The sequence below is a fragment of the Zosterops lateralis genome (genome assembly GCF_965231275.1).
Source record: "Zosterops lateralis genome assembly, chromosome: 6".
NCBI lineage: Eukaryota > Metazoa > Chordata > Aves > Passeriformes > Zosteropidae > Zosterops > Zosterops lateralis.
The window spans coordinates 44,243,914-44,262,746 of record NC_139761.1 but is presented as its reverse complement, the minus strand read 5'-3'; the positions used below and the strand labels follow the sequence as shown (position 1 = coordinate 44,262,746).

Sequence of the window (18,833 nt, the reverse complement as noted above, 5' to 3'; positions counted from 1 at the left end):
AAAACTGGGAAGATTGATTGATTAAATTGTAAAGCAAGTTCCATGGACATTATTTGAAAATAATGTTAATGTTGTTCAGGGATATGGTGAAGAGCAACTGCCTGCTGCACTGTGACAGGGAGAGGACATTTTAAAGGAAAAAACCAAAATCCAGATCTCAGGAAGAGGCTGTCAGAGTTCTTTTCAGATTGCTGATTGTGAATTGGTTTTAGTTACTGCTGGGTTGGAAAAACAATGCAAGACACATGATTTGGTTTATTTAACTATCCATTTGATTCAGTTGCCGAATCAAAGTATCATAGGATCTTCTGGTTTGGAAATTCACCTGATTATTTATGAAGGAAAAAAAAAAAAAACCAACCCTGAATCTTCAGGACAAAATTACACAGAAATAATTTCAGTTCATGTGCACATGTTTTCCCAGACGTACTTGTAAGCCTTTTGCACAAGTTATGAAATCTGTGTAGAATTCCAGAAACTATAGAAGTTGTGGAATACGAACACAAAAGTGTTATGTGTTGTGGAATATATAACACAATAGTTTTAATTCTGAGATAGCTTCTGTAAATATGACTTCAGATCAATGGATTTAAGTTATGAAGTGCATATGAAGTGCATATTATAATTTTTTAAAAAGAAGTGAATTCAGCAAACTAAGTTTCTAAGTGTGTTTTCCTAATCCTCAAGTTTTATTGTTTTCCCAGAATAGCTATTCTACCTCACCACTATTTGATACTGTAACAAGGTCTTTTTCATTAATATTTCAATCATTCATACCTAATTGTCTTTAATAATTTAAAACAAATATAAAGAAATAACTTGATACGTCATCAAACTGTACAACCTCAGAAGTCTCTGTATTGACTATCAAACATAGATTATTGCTTAAAAGTTCTTACACATCAAGTATACAATTTATATACCTTATAGGCTGAACATGTTTATAATCATAAGATTGAATTCAAGTTCTTCCTCACAGCTTCTCACTCACAATACTAAGTCACTTGGACTTTACACAGGGCTAAAAAACTTCTAACTTACATAAATGTACTGACTGATGTGATAGTCATTTTTTCTTTGGCCAGAATTGGACAAGAAGTATCTCTCTCAATTGTTAATGTTTTTTAAACCCAGAGACCTACTATGAGAAATTAAATCCTCCTTGCTAGTGGTCACAGACTCACCGATTGGCTAGAATTAAAAGTGGAAAGCCACTGCCAAATCATTCAGAGTTTGATTTTGCCATTCTGTGTAACTACCAAAAAAACCCCCCACAAAAACAAAAAACAAACAAAAAAAAAAACCCAAACCCAAAAACCAAACCAAAACAAAACAAAAAAACAAACAAAAAAGAAAAAATCCCCCCCAAAGAACACAAAAAAGGCAAAAAATAAGATTAAAAAAAAAAACCCCACAAAAAAACCCCCAAACAAAAAACAAAACAGAAAAAAGAAGAAAAAAAAGCACCCTAAACGAGTTTATACTATAAAGCACCATTTCCTGTGATAAACCTCCTTAAACTTGCTAAAGCTTTGTCTTTTTAAGCAATTGTCAGTAACCTCTCTCTCTCCCTTCCCCTCTCTAAATACATAGGGAGGTAGAGGGGTAGGGGAGCAAGAAATAGATACTTGTAAATTTTAAGTTACATGATTATTTTAAATGACAGAGGAAAATACCAAACTAGGTCATTTTTAGACTGGTCCCTTAAAACCAAGGCTGTAAGTGTTTCTACTGACTCCTCTTTTACCAAAAAGGGTGCTGGCACGAACTGGTAGGAGGTAGAGATCTGCTCTCAGTGGGTGTTTTTTAACTGGCTCAGTGGATAAACAGCCAAGACCAGTGACTTTACCCTTCACAAGTCCATTTTGTATTTCATAACCTTTTTAATTCTAGGGTGAAGCCTAGTTGCATGCACATGCCATCCTGATGTCTAATGTTTTGTTTTTACAGACTTTGCGGCTTTCAATATTTTTGAACAGGGGTTTGGTTTTCTTTCTTTTCCCCCCTGTGTATATAAGAATTACAATTCAAAGCCTTTGTAGTGTTTAAAAAATTGCTTTCCCAATCTCCTTAATAATATCTTTGGTTATAATGTGTATTTTTAAACTTTATAACTTCACACTGCTGAAAGATAATGTAGAACTTCAAGAATACCCATCACTAGGGAATTTTGTGTACTTTCATTGGAATGATTAAGCATGTGATAAATGTAACATTTTTCTACAAGGTCATACAATTAGATTTTTTTTTAAAAAATATATATAAAAAAGTAAAGGGCAATTTTACTCATGGTGCTAATGCCAAGATACATGGAAAGGAAAGTTTGCTTAAAAGAGGGAATGTCTTGGAGGTGGTGTCACTCCAAAATATTGGTTCTGTTACAACCGTGGCTGTCTCATTTACAAGATCTTTGACCATCTGATTTTTTTGTGGGTCGAAATGTATGATCAGTGATATTTGTTACCAAGAAGTGTTATAGACACTGCTGACACAGATCAGATAAGAAACTGGGTCAGCTGACAAGATATTCCCTTGGTAAAGCTACCTCCCTCTAACATTATGTGTATCCTTCTGTATGAGGGGTTTTCTGAGCATGGCTTGTAGCCTACTGTATAGTTTCATTTGCAATTATTAGAAAGTTCTTTCTCTCTCTTAAAAAAATAAATAAAAGAAAAAGGAAGAACATGTTTAAACTACATTTCTCTTTAAAGCAAAAGAAAAGAAAGTAAAACTATTTAGTATTTAATTTCTCAAAGCTTGGCAGTTTTCATGTATTGCTCTGTCAGGAGCCTTGTCTTTTCATTCGGCTTCTTTTCTGATTACAGATTATTCATTTATGGATGGGCAGCTGTAGAAACTTGCTTCTTGCGTATGCAAATTAATCATGGTAATGTTTATCATAAGGAGATTTTGTGGCAGTGGAAAAGGGGTTGTGTCAACATGTTCTTGATTTCAGTTGTATCTTCTTCTACAAATGGAATTGGCCTCCTTGCTGTACCTTCAGTGGATTTTCTTTTTTGCTTTTTTTACCATTTACCGCTGGGACTAGACACCGCTCACTAAGCAAGCTATTTGATTCACTTACAGATCATGATTTTGGAAGGAGCTGGCAGGATGAGTATCAATTCCAGCAGCAATCTACTCCACCAGCAGCCTTCCTGGACAGACGGATATTCCACATGCAATGGTAGGAGGAATTCAGCTCCTCTGAGCTGTATTCTTTTATGGGAGGCTGGGGAAAGGGGCTGCTACACCTTTAAACATGTAAGAGTATTATATTTCAGTAGTATGAATTTACTGGAGTTTCACTTCGGGTAAGAAAAATTTTCATTTGTTACTTCATTTGTAAAAAGCTGAACTCGCAAAAAGGGACCAATTTATTGCTCATTTCCTTACTGGCTCTCTTTCTTAAAATTTAATGGTGTTGAAAGTGCCAGAAGTTCTCTCTTCTCAGTCCAGAATTCTTTTCTCGTACCTTCACCCCTCGTGCTTCCTCTGAACCAGCATTACTGCTTAATGCTAACCACCCCTCTGGCTTTCCAGGGGAATAGTATTTTTGCTCCTTTGCTGTATTTGCTTTTTCAACTCAAATTACTAGATAGCTTTCTAATTAGACTGCCATTAGAGCAGTAGATAGCTTGTGGCTTTTGATTTTCTCTCTATTTTTTTTCTTTTTACTGTTTTGTGATTATATATCAGTGTATATAAAATTATATTAATAAATATTCTCTCAGTATAAAAAATATATAAACCTATATCACTATAGACGTTTGACAAAATTTTAGAGTTATTTTCATTATTCAGTGGACAGGTAAAACTTAAAATCTAAGCAGACAATCACATGCTGCTCTTGTCCTTCTGATCCAAATAATACTACAAAAAAACTTACAATTAAAGCTCCCACTTAATTAAATGTTTATTCTTTTTTTATGTGTAATTTCTAAATACGCAGGGATATGTCAACATGTGCTTAATAAATGTGCCTGTTTGTCTATAACAGTGTCATACAGAAAAAAAGTGATGTCTGGGTTTCACTCTTCCACAGGATTTCATAGAGGGAAATGGTGGGGGTCTATATCAAATTTCCAGGGTGAAACTCCTCAGAATTCATTTATGTTTTAGAGGAACAGGAAGCTCAAAGCTCAGACCAACCTGTGCAGTAATTCACCACTTCACCTATTTTTACCTAAGCTCTTTTCTCCTCTCTCTAAGGTGTTTTTGCTAACATTAGGATACTAGTGACCTTTGAAAACACTTTACTCTTCTGAAATTATAAGAATACAAATCAATCTCCTTTTCAGGGGATATATGATAGCTCCAACAATGTTTTTCTCTGACATACCACACTTTTAATAATTTCCACACTCATTCCCCAAATCCTTTAATGGGAGGATGAGGAATAGTCCTGCAAACTCCCTAAGTTCCTTACACAAACCTTGTTGGCTAATATTGATAAAGAAATCTAAATAACTGTGGGGATTGTTTTTGTGTTACCTGGAAACTGTCCTATACCTCAGCTGAAGAGACCTAAGGTCTAGTGCACCTGAGTAAAGATGATTTCCGAAAATATGCCATTTCTGGTGCTTGTGGTCCTCTAGCAATATCCAGTGTTGTCAGTATTTCTCACTGTGTGGTTAATTTTTCCTAGAGGAGACTAGGAACAGACTGGTGCCATATCCTGGAGCAGGGTCACTGCAGAGCTAGGCCATGGCAATCTCTCCTCCTTCTCTAATCTCTCATTCCCTCAGCCTTAAACCCTTCTTGCACTTGTGAACATTTTATCTCATCGTCACCTCTGTCTGGCATAGACCTTTTTCCTCCTTTCCCAGGGAATAAATTGCACTGAACTCTGTGAGGACAGACCAAAGCAGTCTTGCCTTTGCTCTTATCTTACATAATGATCCTACCCCATGTACAATTTCTTCCATTTGCACATGCAAACTATTGTCGTGCAATGACATACAACTGAGAGCAGTTTAAGAGATTGCCAAGAAAAGACTCAGACATTCTAACAAGAAAATTAGGCAGCTTCCGTAACTAAAAATGAGTTTTACAACTACATTCAGAAGCCACCTTAGATGACATACAACAATAATCTGCACCATCAAAATGCCAACTCTGTCATGAAACCATATCCCACACTGATAGGCTTTTACCATATCCCACACTGATAGGCTTTTACCGTGGAGCAGTATGAGAGTGCTTTTAACCCTCCTTTTTCTAACCTCACAGTTCATATTTAGCCCCTACTAAGTTCTTATTCAAAGAAAGTTTCCACGTCACCTTATGAGAATTTTGCAAGGCTTTTCCATCATTTTCTGATGCAATAAAATGATTTCCCACACATCTCTTTTCAACAGTAATTCTGTAAAGTATCTTCCCTCAGAGAATTTTGCTGTATTTAGCCAACATTAATGAGTTAGTTCCTGCAAATCAGTCAGCCAAGAAGTGTGTAATGAAATAATGCCCAATTTTTTAACTGAGGCAAAAAACCCCCACAATATCTTCTCCAGCAATAGCTACTGAGCCAATGTTAAGGACTGAGAAAAGTGTCTAGATTTGTAGACTTCCAGGACATGCAATTTGGCTATAAATATTATTGTTGATGACTATGATGCTATCAGAGACAGTAAATATTTTTTTTCTTTTCCAGTATCCAGTAGCTTTTATGGAACCCAGTGGCACGAAATACACCCACAGTACTGGACTAAGTTTCAAGTCTGGGAGTGGCTGCAGCACCTCCTTGATACCAACCAACTGGATGCCAACTGCATACCTTTCCAGGAGTTTGATATCAATGGGGAACATCTGTGTAGTATGAGCCTGCAAGAATTCACTCAGGCAGCTGGGACAGCAGGACAACTGCTTTACAGCAACCTCCAGCACCTAAAATGGAATGGTAAATAGATATTAGAGAGATACGTGTACATTGGTCAGAATTCTGAGATCTTCAGAAGTCATTTATGTTCTCCAGAAACCTGCCTGGCAGATTATATTTGCTATGTTTGCTATTCTGCTTATAGCTCATTTACTGTATTGCTAAATTTCTTGGATATGACTTAAGGCAGAAATCGGAAGGTTTAAGGGGAGAGGGAATGTTTCCTGCTCCAAAATCAGCCCTCTGGCTCAGGTGTAGAAGTTGCTGCTTGGAGCTAATACATTTGATTCCTCTGTGCTCATGCTCATACCTGCTATCTGCCAATTTGCTTTCTTGCAGGTCAGTGTGGAAGTGACATGTACCAATCTCATAATGTCATTGTGAAGACAGAGCAAACAGGTGAGTTGCAGTTGGGTAAATTGTCTTATGAAAAGGGGGGACCTTTCTTCCAAGGGAGACAGATCAAAGTGGCAGTAAATAAAACAGAAAGTGTATCATGCAGAATTAAATAAGTAATACAAATGTCAGTCAGTGCCTACTTCTGAAGTTTCAAGTAATGCCACATGCCTGTGGCCACTTTTCCTTGCAGACCTCTGCAGTATCAGCAGTCCACACTGATGTTCAGAGTTGGAATAGTTTGAGGTGCTCCATGGACGCAGCATTGTAGAGGACTTCATTCTATGCTTCATTCAGCAGATTTCAAAACAACCATTTTAACAATATGCTCCATTAAAAAAATTGGAATAAAGAAAAGAAGAAAAAGTTTTTTGTGAAGTGCTGTTAATGTTTGAAACACAAGATTTCAAAAAAAAAACATCTTGGAGAGAAAAAAAAATGTTACATTTTAATTTCTTCACAGGTTTCAATGAAACTGAAATTCAGGCAGTAGTTTGGTTTGATCAAACCTGCATTTTTGCTGTTGCAATTCTTCTTCTGAGAGTGTTTATAGCTAGATCTCTTTCCTCCCAGGGCTTTGTTTAACTGAGAAAAGAACTTCAGCTTGATTCAACTGTCTTCTTCAAGCACAATTATTTTCCTTGTTCCTTTGCCAGATCACGCCTGTCCATATCCACACACTCTCTATCCCACTAGTCCCAGCCTCTTTGTATGTAGGTGTGTCCATGAGCCACATTTTGATATCTGCTGGCAGAACAAATAAAGATCTGTTGCATGTGGCGTCTCCAACAAATACTGTCAGCCTGTTTATCCACCTAACCTGTTGGAGCCCAGCCTCTCCAGCCAGAAACATTACCCACATTCTCCTTGCAGCAGGCAAGGATTGCTGTCTGCAATCCACTCCTGGCCTGTGCCTGCATGGTATGGGAGATGTGCATGAGACAGTCTTGCTGCTTTCCATAGAGGTAACTCCAGTAATCCTTTAAGTCCCGATTTATGAGATCGTGGTATAATATAATTTCCTCCTCCTACTAGAGATGATGGCAAAGTACCTTAGCTGCACATCCTGGAAAGGATTAACTGGCTGATGGTTCTCCTGGATGTCCTGAATCAGGAATGGCCTGGTGGGGCTCTGGTGGTGCCCATCATGGCCAGTGAGAGCGGGTTAAGTTTCTGCATGTGGGGAAGCAGGAGTTGTAGGTTAAGGCTGCTGGGAAAGTTACTCCTTGTGAGGCAAAGGGACACGGCTGGGGGTTTTGAGGGGAAGCCCAGCTTACTCCAGTAAACCCTCACAGCTGGAAAGACATGGGTACTGAAAAAGGCCAAAATGGGAAGGTGAACACTTGTCCCCATGTTCTGGCTGGCTAAGGCCTGTTTTCAGAGGCAACATTAGGCAGATCAGGTGTCCAAGCAAGCAAAGGGTGTGTGCTATTGTAGGAACGCAAGCTCTGGGTGCCCAAACATGCAGCTATTAGTTAGCATGCCTGCTAAATTCCTATGTCATAAGTGGTAACTTGGCCAAACATGATTATTTAGCTGTAACTCATTTTGGGGTTTTTGATTTCATTTATATGAACATGAAAAAATTAGGTTTAACCTAGATTTGAACTTTTTATCTCATCCCTTCTGACCTGGTTTCAAAAGAAAAAGAAATTTTTAAGGCTTCTGACCTTAAAAATGTGCTGTGAAGGAAGTAATTTCCAGACCAGTGTACAGGTCATCAAGACAATACTTCTGTTCTGCTTATATTGATCCATATGACCAGAAGGTCACTAAAAATTATTCCTCTTCAATCGTGAAGGTGGTTTTTATGTTAAGGATGGGGACTTAGTGTTCCTGGAATAAAATGGCCCTTCATCTTGGATTAGTCTTTGATGTTTCTCACTATGTGCTTAAACATGAAGCTTGTTTCAGAGAGGACTTTCGAGTTCTACCATTGTAGAGATAAATACTCATCATAAGCATTCTTCTGTTTTACTAGATATTTGAGAACACTTTCATCTCTGTGGCTCCAATGCAATGTCATAATCATCAGGGGCTGAGAATTCAGGACTGGATTGGGTAGAATTAGAGTTGATCTGGCATAGGAAACCTCCTCCAAGGCCAGGCATAAAAGATATACTAGTCAGGAAAAGGAAGAGCATACCACATTTTTTCCAAAAGTCAGTATTTTGTGTAAATACATTTGCCTGGATATGAAAAGCTCCGTGCATAATTTGAGCGAAAGGAAATAATTTTGTACATAGCCCCTTGACTTCTTGGTTCCCTTGCCAGCTTTTTTTTCCCCCCACATTTTTAATTCCTTCAGCTCTCAATATTTACCTCTGTGCTGAAAAATGTTCTTTTAGTGATCTGATTTTCCTTTTGGTCCTTTGCCTTCAGATCCGTCATTAATGGTGTCCTGGAAAGAAGACAATTATCTTTATGACAGTGGCTATGGTAGCACAGTAGGTAACTAACATTACAATACTTCATGCATTCTGAGATGGCTTTATTGTTGTCTGAGGCTATTAGTTTAAATGTCTTCTTTTTAATTCCCAGATTTATTGGACAGTAAAACATTCTGTCGTGCTCAGATTTCCATGATGACACCTAGTCACCAATCTTCTGGTAAGAAACTTGTAATTATATTTTTAATTGTTTGTCACTTGTCCCACAGCTGCCGACATGTAATAGTCTCTGTGGTCTTCTGTTGTAGGATTGCATCTGAGCCTCCAGTAATTTTAAACCAAGCAAAGATGATTCTGACAGATTTATTAGCTGTCATTATTACAATAGCTGTCCTTAAAGAAATACTTCTGTCTTCTCTCTGTCAAGAGAAGGATGATCAAATAATCTGCCATCTCCACATATCTTTTAAAGTGACTGAGTCAAAAGGGGTAAACATCAGTGTCAGAGAGACAAGACATTCCAGCTACACCACACTTTTCTGTGGTGTGGAAGGGTATGGGCAAACAGGTGCCCCATTCCTCACCAGAAGTGGCTGTGTTTCCCCGTGATTCATGCTGAGTAGGTTGCTGGGTTTGGGGCCAGGCTCGGGTTGGCCTGGGGAAGCTGTAGGGCAGACACCGTGCGCTGTGCCCAAAAATGTGCTGGCACAAGGGCTTCCTCCGGCAGCCCCTCTCAGCTGACAGGGGCTGCTCACTGAACCTCCCCTCCTCTCCGTGAGGGAGAGCTCAAATGCTAAAGAGCAGAAGACAGAGCAAACCTGTTTGCTGTAGTGCTGGTCAAAGCGCAGTGTGGTACACATGGGGAAGGCCCTGTGGGCCCTGTCCCCGGGGCGGCCACCAGGACGGAGGTGAGGAGAGCAAGACAGTGGGAAAAGAGTCAAGCAGAGATGGCAGGGGAGTGGGAAACAGGGAGGGAAAGGTGGGTTCTTCTTAGGAGGGCGTTAAGCAGAGATCTGAGGGAGAAAGCCATGGAAGCCCTGGCAGGATAAGAAAGGAGAGCACATTGCTACAGATGCAGCCTGTGCTGCCGCATGTGGGCAGTGCCCCAGCCCCTGTGCTGCCATGCCCTGCTCCTCCAGCCTCCTCAGCTGGACTTGCCGAGTGACATTCAGTTTAAACTAATGCACTCAGCCACAAAAAAAAAAAAAAAAAAAAAAAAAAGAGAAAACTTGACCAGAAGAAGAAAACCACCAAACCTTAAAAATCCCCAACCAAACACCCTGTTTACTTTCTCCACCACCTCCACCCATCCCACAAGATGGCCACCAGGATTGCAGGGCTCTCTGACAGGGCTGGGGACCTGTCCAGATCCTGGCACGGTGTGTTTATCTGCTGACTGCTTAAGCCTAAAGCTAGGGTGGCACGCCAAGGGCACAGCCTGCTGTAAAAACTAAATTTGTATATCCCGTAAAAAAATGGCTCATTCCTGAATCATATGCAAATAATGTGTAACCTTTTGTCAAAAGTTTTGCAAGACGGCTTTGTTGAAACTGCATCGTAACTCTTTTCATCTGTCAGGCCCCAGCCTCCTCACATGGCATGTTTGAAACCAGTCTCCACGTAGGAGCTGTGGCAGAGCAGGAGGCTATTTACACAGCTGAAATCCAGAATAAATCACTAGGCTAGGCAGAAGGCAACTGAACTTCCAAGAATAAATTTCCAGCTAAGTGGAGCATAACAAACATTTGCAAGCGAATTGTGGGATTTTAAAATGAGAAGGATTTATATGAGGGCAAATAAAGAACCGGGTCCTGCAGTCGTTACCTGGAGTTCCCACAGGCTTTTAATAACATATGGGGAATCATAATCTGAGGAAAGGCAGCGAAATAAGGCTCATTTTACTTCCCCCACACCACACCCCCCTCCAAGCTCAGTGAGGTTCAGGCTAGTTCCTGCTCTTTTGAGAGTGGGAAGGCAAAATGACTCAGAGCACGTTTGCTGCTTGGGGGTCAAGGACAGTAATTTATCAGACTTAGAATAGCAGAGGTTGGGCCTATCCCCACGGTCTTGTTCAGTTTATGTTTCCAGTTATGTATGAATAAAGCAAGTGTGTGAATAACTTTGCATCTACCTTTTCACATGCAGTTATTGCAGTAGCTTGTGCAAATCTGACAAGTTTCTATGCAAATAAGTATTTCCTGTGAGTCATTTTCCCATGCAAATGCCTGGTTTCCATGAAAAGTATGATAATTGTGCATTCATAGAAGCTGGGAAAACATGCGTGGGACCTTAAGCTTTGCTTTATGGGATTCAGGGACAAGGTATGCTGAAAAGCAAACACAGAAGGGGCTCCCTCTCAGGTCTATCCCACAGATTTTGTGAGACTTGGAGCAATCAGATGAAAGCTATTCATTAAGTACAAGAGCAGAGCCAGGCTGCGGTGGTTTGGGGGCGGGAGGGTTGAACGTGCAGACTGCGAGGTAAGTTACAGTCGCGAACAGGCGGAACTTCTTTTTTTTCATTTCTGAAGAAATGCTTGTGCCAGAAACCCTATTTCTCCTCTGGCTGGCTGCAGGTGATAAAAGTATCATTGATGAGAAATGGCTTGTTCCTATGGCTCTGAGCCACAGAAAAAATATGTGCTTGTCCTTCTGCCAAAAACTCCTACCAGCGCAGCCCCTTTCCCCCACCCTGCCCCTCTGAACAGCAGTGCTTTGCCAGTTCATTATGTTTTAGTCAGGTAGGTGTTCTGTGCATTGATACCAGCACATACATTTCCCATTAGATCATCTCTTCAGAAACAAATAAGCCCCCAAAGATACATGCTTCAGCAAAGACTAAGATAATGGGACAATTCAGGATTCCTTTTACAGATGTGATGATCCTATTTTTCTCTCTCTCACACACAACATGAGGTGAGGTATTTGTTAATCAAATTTAGCTTTCAAAAGCCAAATGTTTACCTCTGCATTCATTCTTTATTCATCAATGGTCTCTTTCAGAAGTGTGCTGATTAACATATAGTACAGAAAACAAAACTCTCCCTCCCCACTTAGATTACCTTCCAAAAAGTGATTATCTTTAGAAGATATATTTGTTCTTTTTTTGTGGTTTTATTTCTTTCAACCTGCTAGTCAATGGAAAGCCTTTAATAAAATTTACAAATAAGCTCCATTTTCCTTCTCTGCAGATTCTTCAGACGCAAAAAAATCACAAGATCATACCCCAAAGTCCCACACCAAGAAGCACAGTAAGTCAACATCTATGCTTATAATGGACGGTTAGTTGATTGAAGGAAAAAGAAGCAAATGAAAATCAGTTCCTATTTGGGAGGGAAGAGGAAGCATTTTGAACGCAAAACTTGTCAAATCATTATTGTGATTGAATTCTGAAAGGATCTGACTGTCTAGTACTGCTTGTTTACATAATTTTTGACTCAATGTTGTTAAACTTTTCAAATTGTTTTTATCAATGAAGGCCTATGGAGAAGCAACTAGAAACTAGCTTCCTCTGCCCTGTGTTGAACTGGGCTGGTGGAGTGGAGTATAGGAATGATGAGGAAGACCCAGGATTAAATCAGGAGGGCCTGTGCGTGGGCACAGTCATGCTCGTGCCTGTGCCTGCCCAGGTGCAGTACACACCACAGACCCTGCTCAGCATCTCCTTGCAGAACTTCTCTCACACAACACCGCATATGCCTCAGTCTTGCCACCTTCTTATCCCTTGATATGACAGTCTTTCCACTCCCCTCACCTGCATTTTCTGCTAGTTTTTATTCCACCTGACTCTGAAGACAGGATACCATAATTGTGATTTCTGTACATAGTTCCATTAATGTACTTTACTGAGATTTAGTTCTAGGATGTCCTGCGAGGAGCAGAGAGTGAGACTTGATTTTTTTAGGACCTTTCCAGTTTGAGACCTTCTGTGATTCTAATATCTCAGTCACAGCTTGGGCATACAAAACAGGTCACATTGGCAGTCTGGGCTAATCCCCTTCATTTCCAGTTTCTTCAGTCCTGCTCTGTATCATGACCATAAGTTACTGATGTCCAGATAGGCTAGGTCCACCACATTTTAATGGGTCCAGAAAACAATTATAATAATAAAGAAAAATATTGGATTTGTTGACTGAAATCTAATTCTACTTATACTGCACTGTATACCATTTTCAAGTTATCTTCACGTCTTTGACTGGCTTGTTTCCTTCTTAATTTGGTCTAATTGCATGCTTTTGAAGTCAGACCAAAGGACTGCCGTCTTTCTGGCTCACCTTGTCACTGTGTTTGTTATTCTTCATTTGTAAACTACTTCATCTGACTTGATGGATATTTAATTTTTTTTTTTTGACCTGGACTTTCTGGTGCGAACTTTGTAACAACTATGAGACATATTTGTACTTAAACTGAGAGGTCTACCTGTTGAACTTGGAGATCTGTTTTTGTCTTTTCTACACCAAGGTCAAACTTTTTGGTTCCCTTTTTCCATACAATTTTGGCTGGCCAGTTTTGTCACTGTCCTTCTATCCACTCTACACCTTCTTACTTATTCATTCATGCAGAATGGCAGTTCACCACCAGTGCCTTCTGTCTGTCTTTTAAATGCATGGAGATTCAGTGCCTACTTCACAGTAATCTCGGCTGTTTCATGTGCCACACAATAATATGTTACATGCTGTGCTGTAGGCAAGGATCAGGAGAAATGGGCAAATGAGATGAGGGGAAGGCTTAAACATGTTCTCTTTAGGGAAGAAATAGTGCCAAAGGGAGAAGGAAGCAGTGGGTGGGTTTGGACTCTGCTTCCCCTGCTAGCTGGGGCTCCTACGTGCCTGCCACAGGGCTCAGACTGCCTGAGGCCAACACTTACCTGCAGTTGAAAGGCTGCCCGTGTTTTTCACCTGTATATCTCTGAGGTGGGGGTCTTGTGCTCCAGAAATTATGGCCTGAGTATTCACGCTCTGTAGATGCCAAGAAAAATTGCAAGCACAGCCCAGAGAGCTCTTGAGACACTCCTTCCTGCCCTCTTTCCTTTTTCAGATCCTCGAGGAACTCATCTTTGGGAATTTATTCGAGATATTCTTCTCAATCCTGAGAAAAACCCAGGATTAATCAAGTGGGAAGACCGATCAGAAGGTGTTTTCAGATTTTTAAAATCTGAAGCTGTGGCTCAGCTGTGGGGAAAGAAGAAAAACAACAGCAGCATGACTTATGAGAAACTCAGCCGGGCTATGAGGTGAGCTGGATGTTGTTGAGGTAGACTGTGGCACAAACACAGACCAACCAGGTGGAGAATTTGTCTGACTTTTACAAAGGATTTGTCAACAGCAGCAGTTACTTTCTGTGACAGTCTCTCAGACTAGTTTTGAGATTGTAGCATTATGTTATTTTCTTCTCCTGTTTCTACAGATTATATGATACATATAACACAAATAATTTTTTATATATATAAATTTTGTTTTGCTCCATCTAAACAACCAGTGTAGGAAGGGAATATGGTTACAGAAACCTGAGAATGTTTATATGGCCCAGTAATGGCTTGTTATTTCCTGCAACATTCAGAAACTAGGCATACCCCATATCCATTGTCTTAAAATAGATGTTAGGATTTTCCTTCCTCTTTAACATTTTGAGAATTTTTCCATAATCTATGAAACTTCAAAATATATATTTTTTAAAGGTGCTGAGGTTCTTTCCCAGTCTGATTTTCAGATCCTGGCTTATCTGGAAAAATCCCCTGTGAAATCATGTAAGAGTGTGTGATAAATCTAGCAATATCTTTTGACCTGAAATACGGTGAAATTCAAACTCAAAAGCTAATTAATACAAAGGAAAAAAGAAAACATCCATTTCTCCTTCTCTGTCATTCCATTATAATGATCTTAGATATTATATATATCTTAATAGAAAATAAAGTCTTTTTAAGCTAGATAAGGGATTGTCTAGTCGGCAGTAGCCTTTTACGACCATAGGTGGATTTATTCTTATATCTTTCTCTGTTTTTATTTTAACAGATACTATTACAAAAGAGAAATCCTTGAGCGCGTGGATGGTCGGAGATTAGTATATAAATTTGGAAAGAATGCCCGTGGTTGGAGAGAAAATGAAAATTAAATATATCAAGAAATAACATTTAAAACACATGGATGTAAATATTCAAAGACTATTTTCTTATATTTATGTACCAAACTGGGGTGAAAAAACAATTCTACTTCTGTCGGGAAGAAAAACATTATCATTATTGGTGTTAAAATTATTTTATTTGAAGTATGTCCTGTATGGGGAAAAAATGTACACAGTTTTCTGTGATATAAGTTAACATTATAGAATTATGATTATTTTTCCCTTCTTGTGAAGTTTTCCTCTTTTTTTTTTTTTAATCATACAGGCATAATGTGATTTATGAGTTCATGTAAAGAAAGGGAAGGAGCTAAATATTAGGGCATTTAGGGAGTATGATAATCCACTTTGGAAGGCAACATAAGTGGAGGAAACAGTAAAGCATCTCTGAGCCAAGTAGCCTTTTTCCACAGTCAGATGGTTTATAGCTTTCCTTGGCCAATACCACTTGTTCCTTCCCTCCTCTAATTTCTGAGTGTTTTAATACTTTGCTGGCTTTCGGCTGCTTTTCTTGAATTAGACAGTGGGTTCCTCTCCAGCTGGCTTATCCCAGCCACACGAACAGTGGCTCTGCAAGGTGGCTGTCAGCATTTATTTGGAGAACCCATACTACCTCCACCACTGAGACCTTTTTTGGGCAGACATTTAGGACCAGACCTTACCTGATACTCAGTGTCCTCCCTACCCTCCAAAGAACATTCAGCTCACTCCAGGAAAAAAGCTATTTTTTGTTAACTAATGTCTTTGGGGTGAATTGCTGGAAGAGCGTCAATCTTGGGGACCAAAAGCTGTTGAAGGAAGATTGTTTTCTGGCTGGGCAAACTTATTAAAAGGCACTGGTTTCCCAGTAGGAATGTTAATAATCCTCTCACCCTCTTGCACATCTAATTAAGGCTTTCAAAGCTGTGCCATATGGAGCAGTGAGGAGGTGGGCAAGCAGAACGTTTATTAATCCCTTGGCATGAGGAAGCAGTCTTCCCAGGTACTTCAAGCTGTGTGGTCCTCCTGGAAGGTCAAATCTCACTTGGACAGATACTTTCAAAAAACCTTTGAGAAATGCAAAGCTTAACCATGTGTAAACTTTTAGTTCCCTTTGCTTTCCTCAAGTCTAACTCTATAGTGTACTTGTATTTGTCAGTTGTGCTTGGGATTCTTGGAGGAAAAACCCCATCAACATAAAGACACTGAGATTCAGATCTGGGTCAGTATTTTAGGTTCACCTCTAGCAGCTCTATGCAGATACTGAGCATTCATTGGCAGCTTTTCCTTTCTCCAACTCACAAATGCTTTCTGCTGGCATTGAGCATATGCAGAATGTAGGGAAATAAAAACTAGAGGAGGTAGCACTTCACCAGGTCACTGAGTATGTGAGATATGGGAGTTGAGAAACAGGATTTTCTTGGTGATGTTAACAGAGGTGAAACCAAGATCAATTTCAAATCACTTTTTCAGGGATGGGGAATTTGGAAAACAATCGCAAGGACTGAGAAGTCCAAGATTAAAAAGAAAAAGAAAGAAAAAGGAAAATTAAGAATATTAAATCCGTCCAATATCTATTTCCTGAGGCATCCCCTGGGTTTGAATCCATATTAGCTTGAAATACGGCAAGATACAGCTGGAGGTTGCAGAATATTCCCTTTTTGTTTGTCTTAAAAGGAAATAAAGATGAAACCAAGAGACAACAGAAGTATCAATATGAAGGGTATAAAATGTGCTTAGCAACAATTTGTAGGCAAACATGAAAGCCTTACTTGTTATCTACACATGTAGGGCATGTTAAACAATAACACCACCTCCTACACCGTGTATGCCAGTGCTGTCACCATCAATTACCCATACATGACAATTCTTACTTTTCATAACCTGGGTGGAGAGAGCTTCATCTTATTTACAAATCAAATAATAAGCCTGTGTACTTCAAAGCATTTTTTCTCTCACTCTATCTCTCTTTGGTTTGGTTTTTTTTTTTTTTTTTTTTTGACTGTCTGTGCTAGCCTTGCTTGCTTTTGCGCAACTCAATAATTTCCGTTTTTTGCTTAATTTGCTACATTTCACTTCCTTTACCATAATTTTGTAGTTCATATAATAAGAATCAGGCCACCAGAAGAGCACTTTCACTTTGCTCCTAAGACCATTTCCTCCCCCTACCTGATGGTTATTCGTAGTCCTTTGCTCTATGCTCTTCACACCACCTCCACACCTTGGGTGAGAATCTGAGATCAGTGATACCATGACAGATCTTCAATACCTTATCTCAGGTTAACATATATCTTATAGCAATGGATTGTAATATTTCATGAATTTGCTTTCTAGATCTCTCACAAAATTTCTCCTGAGATAAAATGAATGATATACTCATGTCACCACTTCATTGCTGAGCAGCAGCTAAACCTGCTTTTAAAGGTTTTGAAAGATAAAACTGTACTTAGAAACATACTGTGTAAATTGAGATATTGGTTTATGTTGGGGTGCATTATAAATGGTCTTCCACCATCACATCTTTCAGCACGTGGAAATCATGCAAGTTTCTGTTTCCACCCTGCAGAACTTTGCAGTGTAGTAGGTACTTGTCATTCAGCATTACAATAGCACAAAGTTGGAATAGAAGCCAGCCAACATTTACTCTGTTTTACAAATATATTAACCTTTGCCTAAGACAAACACAAAAGGACTGTTTAAAACTACAGTTCTTGCCAAGGACAGATGCAACCAACCAAAGAGAGTCTTTTTACCAGGCCTAAGCAAACGGAGAAAATGAAGAGATGAATTTTTATGTAAATTGCTATTTAAACAAAAAGCATTTCTGATTGCTCTTTTATTTTGTATTTCAGAGGCTGAGCAATCATATTTTTAGATGTATCCTTTAAGTTGGCAGCTGCTGAACTGGTAGCACCATGTGTATAGATTTTTATTGTACCATAATTTTTCATATGTATAAAGCTCTAGATAGGAAAGTATATTGTATTTATACAGTTACATGCAAATCACAATGTCAAAGGGTTGGCATGAGCACTCTCAATATTTTCTGCACAAAATTAGAGCAACTTGCTCTAAAAACATCCTGAGAAACTGTATGTAGGCTGTTGAACTACATAGACATTAAAATGTTTAGTTACATTTTCATCCTTCTTTCTGCAGCACATTGCATAATTCCTGCTTGCTTCTCACAGCATCATCTTCAACGTCTACTTGTGGAAACAAATCCAAGTTAGATATTTCACTATTGCCATTGTAAATCTCAGCTTGGAGACGATGTATTCACAAAATACTTCTAAAGACTGTTTCTATTTTTTGTGAATATGATATAAATTCAAATAAAACACTCATGAAAGAAATTATTTGATTAATGTTTGTCTTCCCTTTTTTTATGTCTTGTGATTGGAAGTGACTAATGTGAATTCTTTCAGTACTGAAGAGTATTTGAATATTGATGAAAGGACTGCTATAACTACAAAACAATTCAATAGCTTAAGTTTACTAATACATTGAATCTGTTGTGAAGATACTGGGTTTCCAAACCTGTTTTATGTCTCACAGGCCTCACTGGAATGATGGATTATGTCAACCCAGCTAGATTGCCTTTCTTGTTTGGCTGCTAACCTTAACAAAGGCCTTACTTCAGCACTGATTTAACTTCAAGGTATTTTGAAGTGCATGCAAGAGCTAGGCTGATTAAAGATGCCATTACTCACACTGATCGTTTCCTTTACCGAATCAAAGCAGCTAAAACGATGAAACTGTGTCCTTCACATTATTTTTCCATCTGAGTGGTGGCTGTGAAAAGGGGACATCTCTTTTGATTTACTCTGCAACTTGAGGTAAAAAACCGAAAATGCCTACAATTAAAAGCAAGTCAAGGCAGCCTTCTGTGGCATTTGCAGTCTGGGGGCTGTGGCTGTGCAGCTGGGTGTGAGGGTGCCATGTGTGGCCTGTGAAGGGCCACCCTGTACCCCTGTGGTGCCCTGCTGGGTGCCCAGGGCTGGCAGCACAAGCAGAGCAGCCAGTCTGACCCACAGAGCTGAGCCTGCTGCTGTGCCAGCACGTCTGCACTTG

The 18,833-nt window shown here is 39.3% G+C and overlaps 1 protein-coding gene across 1 annotated transcript in view; it reads left to right on the top strand.

The window, feature by feature from the left end:
* Positions 1-18,115, top strand: part of EHF (ETS homologous factor) — a 33,745-nt gene extending 15,630 nt beyond the window's left edge. Inside the window, exons 2-9 of the mRNA XM_083863954.1 lie at positions 3,088-3,187; positions 5,654-5,899; positions 6,218-6,277; positions 8,657-8,725; positions 8,816-8,884; positions 11,855-11,914; positions 13,701-13,896; positions 14,675-18,115. Of these exons, the coding sequence (XP_083720080.1) occupies positions 3,091-3,187; positions 5,654-5,899; positions 6,218-6,277; positions 8,657-8,725; positions 8,816-8,884; positions 11,855-11,914; positions 13,701-13,896; positions 14,675-14,774 (897 nt within the window). The 5' untranslated portion in view covers positions 3,088-3,090 and the 3' untranslated portion in view covers positions 14,775-18,115. The remainder of the gene's footprint in view (positions 1-3,087; positions 3,188-5,653; positions 5,900-6,217; positions 6,278-8,656; positions 8,726-8,815; positions 8,885-11,854; positions 11,915-13,700; positions 13,897-14,674) is intronic.
* Positions 18,116-18,833: the final 718 nt, after the last annotated feature.